The 15,894-nt window shown below is 37.5% G+C and overlaps 2 protein-coding genes across 2 annotated transcripts; one reads left to right on the forward strand and one right to left on the reverse strand.

Moving 5' to 3' along the window:
* The first annotated feature begins 339 nt into the window (after positions 1-339).
* Positions 340-7,694, forward strand: cnga3a (cyclic nucleotide gated channel subunit alpha 3a). The gene is made up of 9 exons (XM_033965710.2): positions 340-401; positions 2,916-3,037; positions 3,681-3,761; positions 3,853-4,029; positions 4,412-4,471; positions 4,948-5,157; positions 5,281-5,382; positions 5,462-5,568; positions 6,273-7,694. The coding sequence occupies exons 2-9, from the start codon at positions 2,937-2,939 to the stop codon at positions 7,667-7,669; spliced, it is 2,235 nt and encodes a 744-aa protein (XP_033821601.1). The 5' UTR covers positions 340-401; positions 2,916-2,936; the 3' UTR covers positions 7,670-7,694.
* ube3a (ubiquitin protein ligase E3A) lies at positions 7,688-14,533 on the reverse strand. The gene is made up of 11 exons (XM_033965482.2): positions 14,280-14,533; positions 13,560-13,603; positions 13,127-13,392; positions 11,367-12,547; positions 11,143-11,287; positions 10,610-10,815; positions 10,112-10,276; positions 9,869-10,024; positions 9,713-9,786; positions 9,489-9,632; positions 7,688-8,874 (listed from the first exon to the last, which is right to left on the reverse strand). Coding segments are annotated over exons 2-11 (2,460 nt in total). The 5' UTR covers positions 13,562-13,603; positions 14,280-14,533; the 3' UTR covers positions 7,688-8,753.
* Positions 14,534-15,894: the final 1,361 nt, after the last annotated feature.

Below are 15,894 nucleotides of genomic sequence, written 5' to 3' on the forward strand. Positions count from 1 at the left end.
AGCATCAGAGGAGCCAGTGCTGGAGCATCAGTGGAGCATCAGTGGAGCATCAGTGGAGCATCAGTGGAGCATCAGAGGAGCCAGTGCTGGAGCATCAGTGCTGGAGCATCAGTGCTGGAGCATCAGTGGAGCATCAGTGTATCAGAGCGGTCCGTGGCTCCTCCCCCTGCCTCCCGGACCGTCCGCTCCTATTCAGTTCATCCTGAGCAGCCCACAGCTATGGTTCGTTTCCCGGGCCTTTTCAGTGAGCCTTTTCAGTGAGCCTGTGCGCGGATAAAAGGATGACTTTATATTTGGGATATTCTAATATTTGGCTCTGGACGATGGCGTTGAACGGGAGTCACATGGGATCGATCTGTTTCGGAGAGTTGGAGAAGTCATCGTGAGAAGGCTGCCTCCAGGTGAACACGCGCTGTTTTCTTAATTACTTAAAACAACATTAGTCTCTTATTTAGCATGTGTTCGGCATTTATTAAGCTAAAACGCCTGTTGTATTAGACTAAATCAGACAAGCGACAGCAACGAAATATTGAGATGTAAATGGTCTGAGCTGTGCCACTGTTTAGTCTTTTGGATCAATCTAATGTGTTAAATGTTCTACACCAACATAAAGATTTGAAAAAGACATTTTACATTTACAAGTTACGGGTAAATCTCAAGCCTCTTAGTGGGTTTTGACCCTGGGAACCTCAGAAAAGATCATCTCCAGCAATATCAATAATAAAACACCTTTAAGCACTGTTGAGGAAACTGATCCAAGTGCTCATTGAACAGAAGATGGAGCTGATTTAACTGTCAGTAGGCTGTGGGAGAGTATAATAACACGGAGCTCTGTGGGATCTTTGGATCAATAAGGTGGGCAAATGGCTGATCCAGCTGAACTGATCTACTTTGGCAAACTAAGGGCCCCAAGAAGAATCTTATGAACAGGACAAAGTTGATCGAACAAAGATCATACTGGAAGATCACAACAGATCACACTAAAGATTACACCAGAGAGAGTTTTAGTTCTTGGTTGTTTCTGCAGTTCCATACGTTCTTCATAGTAGGCTTTTATTATGAGGTTATTACATTAGTTTTACATCAATACATCAATGTTGTGCGGCGCTAATGAAGTATAAGTAGGTCCATATCTGATGCATATCTCTGGCAGTAGTTTGAGGGTGATGTAACGTCACAGAAGGTACAGACACAGGTTACTTTTAGTCCTGAGCCTCACTGTGGACCTGCTGCACTGATTTGATTAAGAGGGGGCTGTTAACTCCCTGGTATTAGCTCTAATCTACAAGAGCACGTGTTACAAGCATTGGTGTTTCCCAGAGATCACACAGACATTACTTACACCTGCACTGTTAACACATCTATTTATCTGTGTAAATGATATATTTGTTTAATAATTAAGTTTAATCATTTATGAATCAGTGTTTTCAGTCATATCTATAGGCTATTTTAGACATTTTTTACCTTTGGAGATAAAATAGAGCACAATAATGATGTCAAACAAATAATTCATATAAAAATCTCTATATATCAAGGCAGAAACTGACAGTGTGTTGTGTAGGTTTTCAAACTATTTCCCTTTAGCCCTCACACCCACTTTGTAGATTGCTGGACTATAAGAGCCCAGCACAGATGCATTAAGGACAAAACTAAAACTTACATTAGTTTAGAAATCTGTAGAGACTGTATGTTTTGGTTTCCATTATCCCATAAAACTAAAATGTTGATTTTTAAAAATATAATTTTTTGTACACTTTAATTAATTCATGCATTAATTCATTAGTGTAATCTCTGTCGCTCCCTAAAGTGTTTTGGAGCCACTAGCATAGCATGTGCATTGTTTCCTATCAATACAGAAGTCTAATGGTGCTTTGTAGTGTAATTTTCTCCTGACAGTCTGGAAAAAATATTAGCACAACAAATCACACTTCTTGTTTTATGTATAATAAATAAATTCATTTAATATTAATAATAATAATACATTTTATTTATAACGCACTTTACATTTGAACAACAAATCTCAACGTGCTACAGTGCAAAAAAAAAAAAAAAAGACATTAAAAACTGAAGACAATTAACATTAAAAAAAGAAAACAATTAGTGTACAAGCAATAAAACAATAGCCGGTGTTTATCTGTAGGCAAAGGTAAAAAGGTAAGTTTTTAGTCCTCATTTATAACCATAACTGCGGTAACTATAAAATTGTACTAAAAGAAGAATTGTTTATGGCATCACACAGTAGAAATTTGTAGGGCCCAGTAGACTTTATTATCATCTGGCATTATTAACAGTGAGTAGGCTTGAGGACAGTAACAGTGCAGCCTGTCAGTGTATCCATATACTCTGGGGTTTTTACTGGAGCTCTAATGGACTTAACCTGTGCAGACATGACTGAACATAGCAGCAGCATGGTGCACACATAAGCCATAGCTTAGTTATTTTAAAAAGCAGTTGATCGTTGACAGAGAGAAGCTACTGATCCTGTTTAGTGTTAAGGACATAATGGAGATGTGTTTTAGGAGCTACGAGACAGACAGGTGTAGTAGTTTATATGGCAAATACTGAAACAGGAAATAAGTTAATAAAATGATTGATTATAATTCATGAATAGGTTGTGTTCATATTCTACCAGTAAAATGCTGTGGCTGAATGATTTGTCCTCTGTGTGAATAAAAAATTATAAAAAAATAACATTTATCAAGACTGCAAAGAAATAATGCCATGGGGGTAATATATGCTGACAGATAAAATTGTTATCTCTATGCCACATGTGTATAATTTTTCTAATCTTATAAATAAAAGTGACTGGGGAGAAAGTATCTTTGGTAGCAGATTTGACCATAGGAATCAAAACAGCCTTCCCTCTCATGGTGTCTTTACACTAATAATAATAATGTTTAATGTTATTGTACCAGGACAGCGCTGCCAGAAGGAAAATGTCCAAAATCCATAGTGAAAAGTCCTTCATCACGAGACACCGGCTGTCCACCCACTCCACAGACGAAGAGCTGGCTGTCATCGAGAATGGAGACAGCAGGTGTGTGCTACTGTTCCATCAGATATAGTGCTATATCTCAAGTCTGTTTACCTTTACAAGCCTTTAACACATCTCCCGTAGAGTTCCAATCAAATATATCATCTCTTTGAATTGACACTAAGCATAGTTTACCAAATATAACTGCATTATTGAAAATATCGTGCTTATTAATTCATTTTTGGCTATCGTTGCTCCATACTTATAATATAATATATAATTATATATTAATTTTGTACCACCAATGAATTGAGATGCAAGCCATTTCTCTAAACCATTTGGAATTTGAAGTTTTAATGAAAAATGTCAGTGGGTTGTGTATTTTTGGTACCAGTCATGCTTATACAATATCATCACCTGGACAACAGTTTGTTGGTGCCAGTGATCATTATCTAGATTGTAGAACCATAAAACACAATCATAGTTATCTTATATATTCTATTAAACATATATTTTGACATAAAACAATTGTTTGTGAAGGAAATGGCTATAATTTTATATAGTGTTGTTCCAGGCATCTAAAGTTTTATTTATTTATCACCAGATTAAGATGTAATTTTAGTTTTTTAGTTGTACTAGTTATCATACTGACCACTACTGTAGTTCATCAATGTCTTTCCTTTTCCCTATGGTATAAACCCTTCAGAGCTCTGTCGTGTGGTGAAGAGGAGTCAGACAGAGCATTGTCCACCCGAGCCTCCTTCACTGGGGCTGGAGCGATGGCGCGGTAAACTCACCGTTATAACACGTGTTTGAATAACGCTGAATATAGTGTAGGCTAGTGTCACTGTTGTGTGTCTCCTGCCCTGACTGTGTAGGCTTTCTCACTTCTTCCTCATGCTGCGCTCCTGGGTCATCCACAGAGGTGACACTGAGGTGGAGCGCCATGACTCATTTCTGGAGAGATTCCGAGGTCCAGAGCTCCAAGACATCGCGAGTCGAGGGAGCAATGCCACCCAATCTGTGGGGCTCAACGACGCCGTACGCAAGAGGAAGTGAGTACACGGGAATGAATAGTCAGTACATGGGTGTGGGTGGACATAGGCTGTTCAGAAACTTTTGAGCAGGAACTGAACATTTCAGTGTAAAAATGTGATCCGTGCAGCTTGCTCCTCAGAGGTCTTATATTGTTTGAGCCACATAGGAGGAATTACAACATAGTGGAGTGTTGCCCTGAATGAAAAGTGTAAGTATATAGGGACAAACCACAGTGAATTGTAAAAGCAGAATCCTTATTGCAGAATTAACAACAGGAAGAATTTCTATTTTATAAATCTTTGTTAATACAGACACCAAGTTTGATTAAATGTATAAACTAAATCATATCATCCACTTTAGATCTTAAACACAGCATTACTTTTTTCCTTTTCCCCCAAGTCTTGCAAACAAGTGGCCTCTGGCTGCTTACAACATGAATAATTGCAACAACACAGATGAGTAAGTGTGCACAATGTAGAAAAAGTAGCGGAAAACACAATAGAGAATAGAGATTATAGAAATAGAAACCAGTGAATAAATTCAATAAAATGTGTTATAGCTGGTAGCCACTGTTGTAGATACCTCCCTAGAACCTGTTCCTCTTTAAATTTCCCCTGTCTGTTCATTCTTTGCTTGTTTTCACTCAAAAAATGCATGCAGATCATTTATAAAACAAAAATACTTTTTGGACACAGTTTTAATATTATATCAACTGTACAATAATTAAAAAAACAAAAACAAAAAACAAACAAAAAAAAAACCACTGGCCTTATACTGCCATCTGCTGGACATGATATGACCTGCATTGTTGGACGGTGAACAGCAAAAATAGCTCAAGTGACCCTCAGTGGTGATAATGAACCTAGAGCCCCCTGGCACAACCTCATCCCTATTTCCCACAAAGTCTAAAATGAAACTGAACGTGTGATCGATAGCAAAAAGGAAGACAAAAAAGAGGAGATTAAGAAAGAAGAGAAAAAGGAAGAAGAGAAAAAAGATGAAAAGAAAGAAGACAAAAAAGAAGATGAGAAAAAGGATGACAATAAAGACGATAAGAAAGATGAGAAAAAGGATGATAAGAAAGATGAGAAAAAGGATGACAAGAAAGACGATAAAAAAGACGATAAAAAGAAAGAGGAACCTCCGTAAGTACCATGCATTCAGTAGCAAATATCAACAAAATGTAGAGAATTTTTTCAGATTTTGAACTGAATTTTATTTTTGTTCTTATTCGATACTTAAAGATAGACTGCTTTTGTTATTTTCAGGAAAGAAATCTGGATTATGGACCCAGCTGCAGACATGTATTACAGATGGCTGACTGTCATCGCTGCACCAGTATTTTATAATCTTATCATGATTGTAACAAGGTAAAAAAAAATGGTCCTAATTTTTTGTGACTTAAGATGACATTTAACACTTTATTGGCCTGTTTTGTATTCCTCCCAGAGCATGTTTTAACGAGCTACAGGACACCTACACAAAGTTGTGGATTTTCCTTGACTACACTTCAGACTTCATCTATTACACAGATACATTTGTCCGGTCAAGAACAGGTCAGTCTCTATAGAAAACTGATACGTTGTAATGCCACAGTGGTCAGGTTTAGTGCAAGGTGTGGATTGGGAAAGGATGTCCATGCATTTGCTTTAGATTTTAATGGTGTCCTAGGTGAAATGCCCATTACAGATGTATAATAAAACTGGAGTAGGCTACAGTATGCTTCTCCAACTCCCCTTATTTTTCACTGTCCACTCTAGTCACAACACAATCGAGTGAAGAAAGGGAAGAATTATTCCAGGGACTCACAAAAATCTCTAAAGAATCCAATTTGCATGGATATTTATGTTGAAATTACAGATTGATTAAAACTATAATACAATTTAACTTTCTAATTACTTCTAAATGGACTGACTGCATGTTTGCTTACTATGGTCTTGAAAGTACTAAGTTGAACACAGGCCACTAGTTTTGCCTCATAAAACGACTCTCAAATCCTGTGACTACTGCTATCTACGCAGGATGTATAGCCCTAATGTAACATGAATAAGATAGGAGCTGGGCACGTGTTTCCAAAGCCATAAAACTAAGGAGAGGACTTATAGATGTGGCAAGAGAACATGAGGTGTGCTGGTTTGAGAAAATAAGATGCAGAGTATTGCACAGGAGCAGGTCATTCAGTGTAGTGGCTGAAAGGAAAAAAGAAGACTTTGTTGACTGTGTCTGTTGGGTGTCTAATCTTCCCTAATCTTCTCTGCAGGATATCTGGAACAGGGCCTATTGGTGAAAGATGCCAAGAAACTGCGAGCCAAATACAGAACCACACCTCAGTTCAAATACGACATGATTTCAATGATCCCAACCGATCTGCTGTTTTTAAAGTTCGGATACAACAACCCAGAGTTTCGATTCAACCGCCTTTGTAAAATGGCCAGACTTTTTGAGTTCTTTGAGCGGACTGAGACCAGAACCAGCTACCCAAACATGTTCAGAATTAGCAACCTTGTGCTTTACATCCTGGTTATTATCCACTGGAACGCATGTATGTTCTTTGCCATCTCAAAAACAATTGGATTTGGGACGGACACATGGGTTTATCCCAATATTAGCCACCCGGAACATGGACGATTGGCAAGGAAATACATTTATTCCTTATACTGGTCCACTTTGACACTCACTACCATTGGAGAGACCCCGCCTCCAGTCAAAGATGTGGAGTTTTTGTTTGTCATTGCAGATTTTCTTACCGGTGTGCTGATTTTCGCCAGTATTGTCGGTAACGTAGGTGCTATGATTTCTAACATGAATGCCTCCCGTGCTGAATTTCAAGCCAAAATTGACTCCATAAAACAGTACATGCAGTTTCGAAAAGTCACCAAGGATTTAGAAGCCAGGGTGATCAAGTGGTTTGACTATTTGTGGACAGAGAAGAAGACATGCGATGAGAAAGAAGTGTTGAAATTCCTACCTGATAAATTGAAAGCTGAAATCGCCATCAATGTGCATTTGGATACGTTGAAGAAAGTGCGTATTTTTCAGGATTGTGAAGCAGGGTTGTTGATTGAGTTGGTGCTTAAGCTGCAGCCACAAGTGTTTAGTCCTGGAGATTATATTTGCAAGAAGGGAGATATTGGAAGAGAAATGTACATTATCAAAGAAGGGAAGCTGGCTGTGGTAGCTGATGATGGGGTAACACAGTTTGTAGTGCTTAGTGATGGAGCATACTTTGGAGAAATTAGTATTTTGGGAATCAAAGGTAGTAAAGCTGGAAATAGACGAACAGCCAATATCAGAAGTGTGGGATACTCTGATCTTTTTGCCCTATCCAAAGATGATTTGATGGAAGCTTTAACGGAGTACCCAGAAGCTAAAAAAGCCTTGGAAGAGAAAGGTAAAGCCATTTTAATGAAAGATAACCTTATTGATGAGGCAGTCGCTAACGCCGGAGCAGACCCTAAAGATTTGGAGGAGAAGATTGTGAAATTGCAGTCTAACTTGGACTCAATGCAGTCCAAGTTTGCACAGCTCATGGCAGAGTTCACTTCGACACAAACTAGGATGAAGCAGAGGGTCACAGACATGGAGGCAAAAGTGAAATCTATAAAACCGGAAGATTTGTCTGAGGTGGTGGCTGACAAGGACAAAAAAGTACAATAATCAAACTATTTGCAAAGACTTTTCAGATTTCAATGTTTAATTTGTACATTCAACTTGTGTCAAATGTGTACAGTGTATGCAGATGTATATTCTTTATTAAGGGAGTTGGTTCATGTCCTGCAAGTGTTGACCAAACAATGGAAAGTTTTTTTTATAGACTTGTTTAAATAGATGTGCTTAGTTGTGGCACAAAAATAATTTACTTTTTCAAGATTGTCCATTGTGCTATTGTATACAGCAATTAATTTGTCAGCAACTGATTCAGAATATGCCCACTTTCTGTGTCAGCAAATGTGCTAAATTGGAAATATGCAATGTTGTAAATAATAATAAAATGGTAAAAAAGTGAGGTGCAAGTTTAAATGTTGTTAGAATAAGCAACACATAAAGGTAATGCCATCTCATGCAAATAAATTACTTTGGGTTCAGTAGGCTGTGGCTGAGTTAATAGAGTTGCATTATCTGTGCATTATGTTCCTGAGACATTTGACTGAACTATAGGAGTCGAATTGCTACTAAAATGGCACTGCAAATGTGCAAAATTTGATCACAGCAAACAAAAACAAAAACAAAAAATACAAACCTCTGCATGTATCAATGGCATCACACTCAAATCACTTCATAATTTGGTGTATATAATGTATGAACTTCATAGCCTCTGATGACTGCATTATATAGCATTGAATTAAGCAACTTATATGACCACATAACAACAGCTGCATCATGACAAGCACCAGAATTCAAAGCTCCATTGTGAACTGTGAAATCTACCCAACACCCATCTACATGGGTGACAAAAAGGCTAAAAATAAATACAAATGTCATAAAATGTCTGCTTGTTAAAACAATAAAACTCTTTCACAGCTTCAAAAATGTCATGCTACAAAAAACTATAAACAGAATTTAAATACAGGCAAAGAAAATCTTTGGTAAACCTGATGTAGTGTAATACTGAAAATGGCCACTAGGAGAAAGATTAAGTAGCACCATGAGGTTGTAAGGCTTAGGCACTATAGTAGTATATTCAGGCTAAAGGCATTTCATTCCCTGTTGTGTTTATGGAGAACACTTCCCCTCACAAAGTTCACAGCAGGCCGAACCCTTTGGCGTACGTGATGGCCTTGAGGAGTTGATCCCTCATTTTGTCCTTGGAGGAGTATTCTGGGAGCAGCAGAGCATTGAAGCAGGTGTGGGAGGTTGGTAATCTGCAAACAATGCAATGGGAAACAACATTACTAATGAGAAATATGGAGTTGAATATTGCATTCAAAATTAGTTAGGGTTGATTACGTATTTCCTCTTCAAGGCACCAATATTAGAACATAAAATAATACTGTATATGCTGAACTTTAAACGTCCTATTATATGAACTACCTTGTAAACCATAGCCTTGATATGTCCAGTATAATTTGTGTCTAAACACCTCAAAGCCTTAATTGACATGAAATATGTCAGAGGGTGCAAAGTCTGCATCTGTATCTGCTGGTCCACTGATGAATGAAGCTGTTTTTATCACCCCAAAAAAGAGGGACAGGACAATATTAGTTTAAGTGTTTAGTGGTCTAAATTTGAACAATGAAAGTGTAGTGAATGTGTATGGATGCACTGTCTTAAAAATAAATAGTTCATAATAAGCTTTTTGCAGCAGTCCAAATGTATTGCTTATTTTCCTAATGCATTCCTAGCCAACAACAAGAAGCACATTTTACTTTATTATATATATTTATATTACACAAGAAAAATCAGGAAAACAAACTGCTTCACTAGAATATTGCTGACAACATAAAGTTTACATCTTTTGCATCTTGCGGCTTTGTACCTGTCAGTATCTGGTCCATTTCTGGCGATGATCATTTTGAGTTTTCCAAGCCCTCCAACTGGAGCTCTGTCTGTCCCTGTCGTGAACTGAAGAAACAACTTCTTCTGCTCCTCACTGAATGAGTGGATTATCTCCCAGAAGTCTCTGTGTCAATAACATTGGGCAACCAATTAAAACAAAGCCCACAAGCTTTATATTAATTATACACAATTGTTAAGACTTACTTAATTATTTGACTGTCCTTACTGTATCCTCCATCATAATCTGTTGTCTTTTCAAGTGCGTCAAAGTCCAGTTTCTAATATACAAACAAATTTGTTACAATAACACATATTAGGTTCCTAAAACTATGAGAAACAACATAAACTATAACTTTTTACCCTGCTCCCACAGATAAGTAACTCCACCTCCTCTGGTCTGTACAAATATTTCAGTGGTGATTCATTCGTAACCATTAGAAACCCTTTTTTAAATGCTTTGAATTGGCATTCCACACTTTTGTTCAGAATGTAGTCAGCATACATTTCCACAAATTCCTACAGGAATGAAAAAGCATAATTACACAACATAATATATTAAACAACAAATCAATAGTGTGAACATACTGTATCATTATACTTCACCTGTCTATTTTCTTTGGTTACTGGTATCTGGTCGCCCTTTTCCTTGAGGTCGTATAAAGTTGGGTTTCCAAAAAGATCAGTTTGAGAGATCTGAAAGGTCAGCATCAGGTCATCCTGCACATTCCCAGTGTACTCCAGCAAATCCTTCAGACTCCTAAATAACATCTGCATAAAATACAAGGTTTATATCATAACAGGCCCCAGACCGGTGTGGCTTCAGAGGTGAGAAAAATGTTGCCATCTATTAAAATGTCTGCTGACTATAAGCATATCAACCTATGTTTTTCTTTTTTGTTTTTCCTGAAAAATATATATACAGGTAAAAATATGAATACCTTAAAATGAAAGTTACAGGAAATCAGATTTAAGCTTTGAGGTATACAAGCAATGTGCAAATGTTGTTTCCAAACAATACAACATTTTTAATTCATCATTATACCTCAATACAATTGCTTACTTCTCTACCCCCTCTGTGCCATAGAGACATGTTATAATTACTGGGTTGAGGTCGGCCAGGTCCTGGTAGGTGCCTTTCTTCCCCATGAGTTTCCTGTACACCACCATTGGGAAGTGCACATCCAGAATACAGCTGTTGTAAATGGCCAAGCCCAGGACGATCCCAATCAGAGTAAACTGGGCATCATTCTCCAGAGACGATGGGTTGAACCAGAAGAGTTTAGTGTCCTCATCGTACCTGAACATTCCTGTCCAAAGAAGCAAAAAAACATTTCAAACTGTTTTTTTTTCTAGTTGTCAAATATTCTGGAAAAGAGATAAATATCTTAGGCAGATATTAAGTTTTTTTTAAATTTACTGTACAATGTATGGATGAATGAGAGATAACATCAACATATACTACATACTGTATATTTGAGACCAACTTTATCAAGTGAGAACATACACGAAGAGGTCCAAAGTAATGTAGAGTGATGTTTACAGTGAAGTGAAGTAGTAACACCAAATTAGAGTTCATTTGTAGAAAAAAACTCCACTAACCTGGTTAGTGTATGCTAGTCAAAACTATACCTCACCTATATCTGGGTTGAAAATTTCCTCCAAAAACAGTTGAAAAAACTCTTTGGAAATGCCTCCTTCATCTATGCCTTGCTCTCCTTCGAACTCCACCACTAGTTGCTTCTTCAAGTCAGATGGGTTCTCCATAGCTATAATCTCCAACTGTAAAATTAAAACATTATAAAACACTATTAGTCATTGTTACTTTTTGTTATTAATATAGTTTACTTTTGTGCCTTACCCTGATCAATGCATCATCAATAATATGGTCTCTCCTCACTTTTAGCTCTAGAAAAGGCGTAGGCTCCCGTCCTTGCATCATGCTGTAGAAAGCGGTCAGCCTCCTCTCTCCATACATCCTGATCCTGTTGTCATAATATAACCCTTGATTCTTAGTGATGACTTTGAGTATAAAGGGGCAGGTCTGAAACGAAAACTTGCTCTCCCCATCCACTTTGAAGAACGTAAAATCCTTGTCCATCTCTAAAACATCATTGAGAGATTCATTGATAAACTCTTCAAACGGGATGAGTGGTTTTCGACTGTCTATTGCTTTCACGCCGAGTTCGGTCTCCAAAGGATCCACTCTTGGTCCCCTCTTATAAATACGCTCTTCTCCCATTAACTCATGCAGTGATAGTTCCTCTGAATCAAAATCCTCTTCCTCTTCTTCATTATGCCCCACATCTATCTCGCCTCCTAAGATACTTGCGTAGAAAATTACTTTTAAGCACTTAGTTGCCGCTACTACTGTCTCATCATCATTGACTATATTGTCTGAGTCGTACTCGTTGCTAACTACAGTGAAAGTTATGAGTTGCTGAAAAGTCTCCATCATGCGGCGGATGTGGTGTAGCCCGAATTGGGACCAGATTTTGGCTAATCGGGCTTGTGCCTCCTCTGGTAGTTTACTCATAGCTTTGCAAAACTGTGGTAATGCGACTTCTAAATATTCAGGGCTGTGGAGGTTTGTATTTTCCATTACTATTAAGAATATATTAAGGTAGTCAGGGTTAGTTTCATACACGTCAAGGTACTCCAAATCCAGCTCCAAATTTGGTGTAAGGAAAATCAACGCGTCCACAAGAGCACCCTGTATTTCATCAATAGATAAGATTCTTTCATAGACTCTTCTAATTACATTTATATCTACTTTGATATCACTCAAGTCCAAAATTTCATTAGTGTCTTGGTTTGGAATAGCAGCAGCAGCACCCATTTCTGACTCATCCTGTTTGTTTGGGTGGTTTTGGGGATGTAGTTGTTTGGTGTTTTTGACCTCCTCTCTTATAAAACTCTTCATTAGACAGTCAGAGTTGGAGAAAACTCGTCCAATGGCTTGAGCAGCGGCAGAAAAATCGTTTGCCTCTTCGCAGAAACGTAGTATCATACAAATGTTGTTCTCTGTCAGGTGGTGGATATCTGTAGGAAGAAGAGGTAATTTATAAAAAAATAAATGCTTATATACCGTACATCTTGTGAAAGAGATTAAACAGCTGTATATATTAGGCATTTTTAATTCATATATTTGATTGATAACCTAAGAGTGGGCAGTTTAAAACAAAAAAAAATTAATTGTGATATTAGGTTTTGTGATATGCCAATTGGCCAACTGTTAAAATCAAAAGAGATAAAATCAAAATAAATCTTTATAAGAGCATACTTTCTGTTTTTTTCTTTACTCTGTTGTAATTAGAGACAGGTAACTTATATTTTGGGCCAATATTTGCACTTTTTGTCCTTCTCCAGCAGAGGTTGATGCTTTTTTTTGGTCAATCTGTTGCCTAATGACTATGCATAAAACTTTATTTGAAAAAATAACTACACAAAACATAACTAAAGTTAATTTAATTTGGTCCCACATTTTCACCCAAAAATATTGGCAGAACTTATCGGACATAAGTTTCTCTGAATTCTAAACAATCAGCCATAAAAAAACATATTGGTTGATCTCTAGTGATAATGTAAATGTTTATTATTATTATGGTTTATATCACTTACCGGAGAAGTCGCCTTTACGGTCCTCAGTGCTGATCTGTCTGTCCACTCCAGAGAAGGAGGATGGGTCTTTCTTGGGGATGTGCAGGTCGCAGAGTTTGGCATTGTTCTTAAACAGCTCCAGAGCTTTGACCGCTGCTGCATTTTTATCCAAAGGTTTAAAGTTTTGAGATGAGGCACAGAACTCATTTGTGCAAGAGCCATTTCCACAGCCGTCTGTGAGCTGACGAAAGTATCGCTCGATTAGAGTCTTGGCAGCCGATTTATTCCTGTCAGAGGAAGGGCAAGAGTAAATTTATGTTTTAAATCAGCAATAACAAACATGGTTACAAGGTCAAGGGTATGCTGTCATTAACAAAATGCTAATTAGAATTACACCCTAATGCAGAACATGAATGTAAGTCTTGCAAACAGTAAAAGTTAAGAATTAACTTACATTCAGCTTGTCAGTGATACAACTTCTGTAGGTCTGAAATGGCACTGTTAATGAAAAACAAAGTATTATTCTATTTATGTATGTGTTTTTCAATACACATCTGTTATTACTATAAATAAAAAAATAAATAAATAAATACATAAATAAATAAAAAAAATAAAAAAATATATATATGTGTGTGTGTGTGTGGGGGGGGGTGTGGGTGGGTGTGTGTGTGTGTATATATGTATATTTGTGTGTGTATGTACATATGTGTGTGGTAGTGTAATAGTGTAGTGTAATATATTAGTATATATTATTAGTATAGTATAACTAGTATTAGTAACAGGTCATTTAAACACAGTTTTGTTTTTAAATAATACATTTAAAGACAATTAAGAAAATGTTGCCATTTAGGCCAAGAAATAACTGCTACAACTACAGGGATAAAACCTATAAAACTGAGTAACGTCCATGTAGAAATAAAAAAGGTGTTATCCTTTATGTGTTTCCATTGGATGTACAAAGTGCTGGATCCAATTATTTAACCAGCAAAGTCACATAAAAACAAAAGTGTGTCAACATCCACATGACATTGCAAAACAGTGTTGAGCTGCTCCTGTCCCTGCACATACACATGGCACAGACAGCAGTCCTGTGGATGTACTTTATTCACACATAGAGCACAGAATCATGATGAAGCTCTTATGTTAAAACCTAAACCAAAGTGAATGTACCAACCTGAGCTGGGACAGCGGTGAGGACTGTGACACTGCAAAAATCACACGAGCACCTCTCAGATAAAGTCAAATATCAGCTTTTAGCGACTAGTCAAGCCACAAACATGAAACTCTTAGTTATACTCTGCTAAAACTGTACGATTCCCCTGAATATCGACACTAAAATGTACACTCTCTCAATGCTACTTTATAAAACAGTTGTTACTGCTCTGTGCTGCTGTATTGTAAACAAGAGCATATATCCCAGCATGCAGCGCGGGCTGCCCCCACCTCCACAGCAAATATGGACACGTGGGTGGGCCTAAGGGTGGGCCTTAGGGTGGGCCTTAGGGTGGTCCTAAGTGTGCTGTCTGTACGTGCACGTTCATCTTTTATCCAGTGCATACATTTGTTCATTCATTGACTGAACATAAAATCCCATTAGAGGCAGATCCTCATTTTGGGGGCGCAAGAAACACAGAACTCCTCTGGAGCCAAAACAGTGAGCCACAGGACAGTCCTAAAGGCCTGACTGTTTGGTTTACACACTTAGGTTTGGAGAAAGGAGTTCAGTTCACTCAGTGCATCATACTCTAACCTCAGGAGAAGTCCAGTCTGACCTACAGACATTTTCTACATTAACTTTTGTAGCAACTGAGAAGAAACCAATCCAGCCAAATGTTTTGATCAATTATGAAGTATTGGCAGTAAATAGCCTACTTAAAATGCACAATCAAACGGTGCCAAAGTGTCCCAAAGACAGGACTGGAGAAGTTTTTCATAAATAAATGTGAAAGTATGACATGATTAACAGAAATGGGGATGCCACGTGGGGAATCATAATAAATTAAAACAATGGTGTCGCAGAGCAACGACGCTGAAGGAGAAGATGCAAAGCATTTCTCATTTCCATCCAGATATTTAGTATCCATAAATCATATAGGCATAAAAAGTACAGCGGGTGCTCCCTTGTCATCTCATTCAACAACAGGCCCGTCTAAATTATGCATGATCCATCCATGCGCATTCCTCTTGACGCTGTTGCAGAGATGTTTGTTATTCTGTCTGCGTTCACGTCTCACCAGTGTATAGTTTTACGTCCAGCCACGGGACCAGGCTTTAATGACAGTTTGACTCCCATTTTGATAGAGGCCTGTACTTATAAAGTGAGGCCAAATAATATATCAAATAATCATTATGCGCTTAAGCGTAAGGTTTAACAGCAAGGTAAGGCACAAATAAGCAGCATTTAAAGGTTATACAATTCAATACTATGTTTCATTTCCACATGTTCGTTGTTTGCAGTACACTTTGTTGTCCACTAAATGTCGCCATAATTCCACAAAAAGGACTGGGTTAAATTTAGCAGGTTGAGATGAGGCTTATCTCACTGAGTGTTTGGCCTTTTTCTGTATAGCCTTTATTATTTTATGTACACGTTTGTATTATCAATTAAGGATTCTATACCATAAGACTATAACTTTTTATTGCTCTTAATCTTATTATGCCACAGGCCTAAATAAACGTCAGTCTTTAGACCTACACGAGAATGTACAGTGAATATACAGTGAATATACAACGAATGTACAGTGAATGTACAGTGAATATACAGTGAATATACAACGAATGTACAGTGA

Source organism: Periophthalmus magnuspinnatus, chromosome 4, assembly GCF_009829125.3.
Source record: "Periophthalmus magnuspinnatus isolate fPerMag1 chromosome 4, fPerMag1.2.pri, whole genome shotgun sequence".
NCBI lineage: Eukaryota > Metazoa > Chordata > Actinopteri > Gobiiformes > Gobiidae > Periophthalmus > Periophthalmus magnuspinnatus.

Coding starts and splice junctions, on each gene's coding strand:
- ube3a (XM_033965482.2), bottom strand. Junction 10,277..10,609: donor ACCTGGCCGACCTCAACCCA/GTAATTATAACA, acceptor TATTTTATGCAG/ATGTTATTTAGGAGTCTGAA. Junction 9,787..9,868: donor TACTTATCTGTGGGAGCAGG/GTAAAAAGTTAT, acceptor TTTGTATATTAG/AAACTGGACTTTGACGCACT.
- cnga3a (XM_033965710.2), top strand. CDS start 2,937: ATGTCCAAAATCCATAGTGAAAAGTCCTTCATCACGAGACACCGGCTG. Junction 5,383..5,461: donor CTTATCATGATTGTAACAAG/GTAAAAAAAAAT, acceptor TATTCCTCCCAG/AGCATGTTTTAACGAGCTAC. Junction 5,569..6,272: donor ATTTGTCCGGTCAAGAACAG/GTCAGTCTCTAT, acceptor TCTTCTCTGCAG/GATATCTGGAACAGGGCCTA.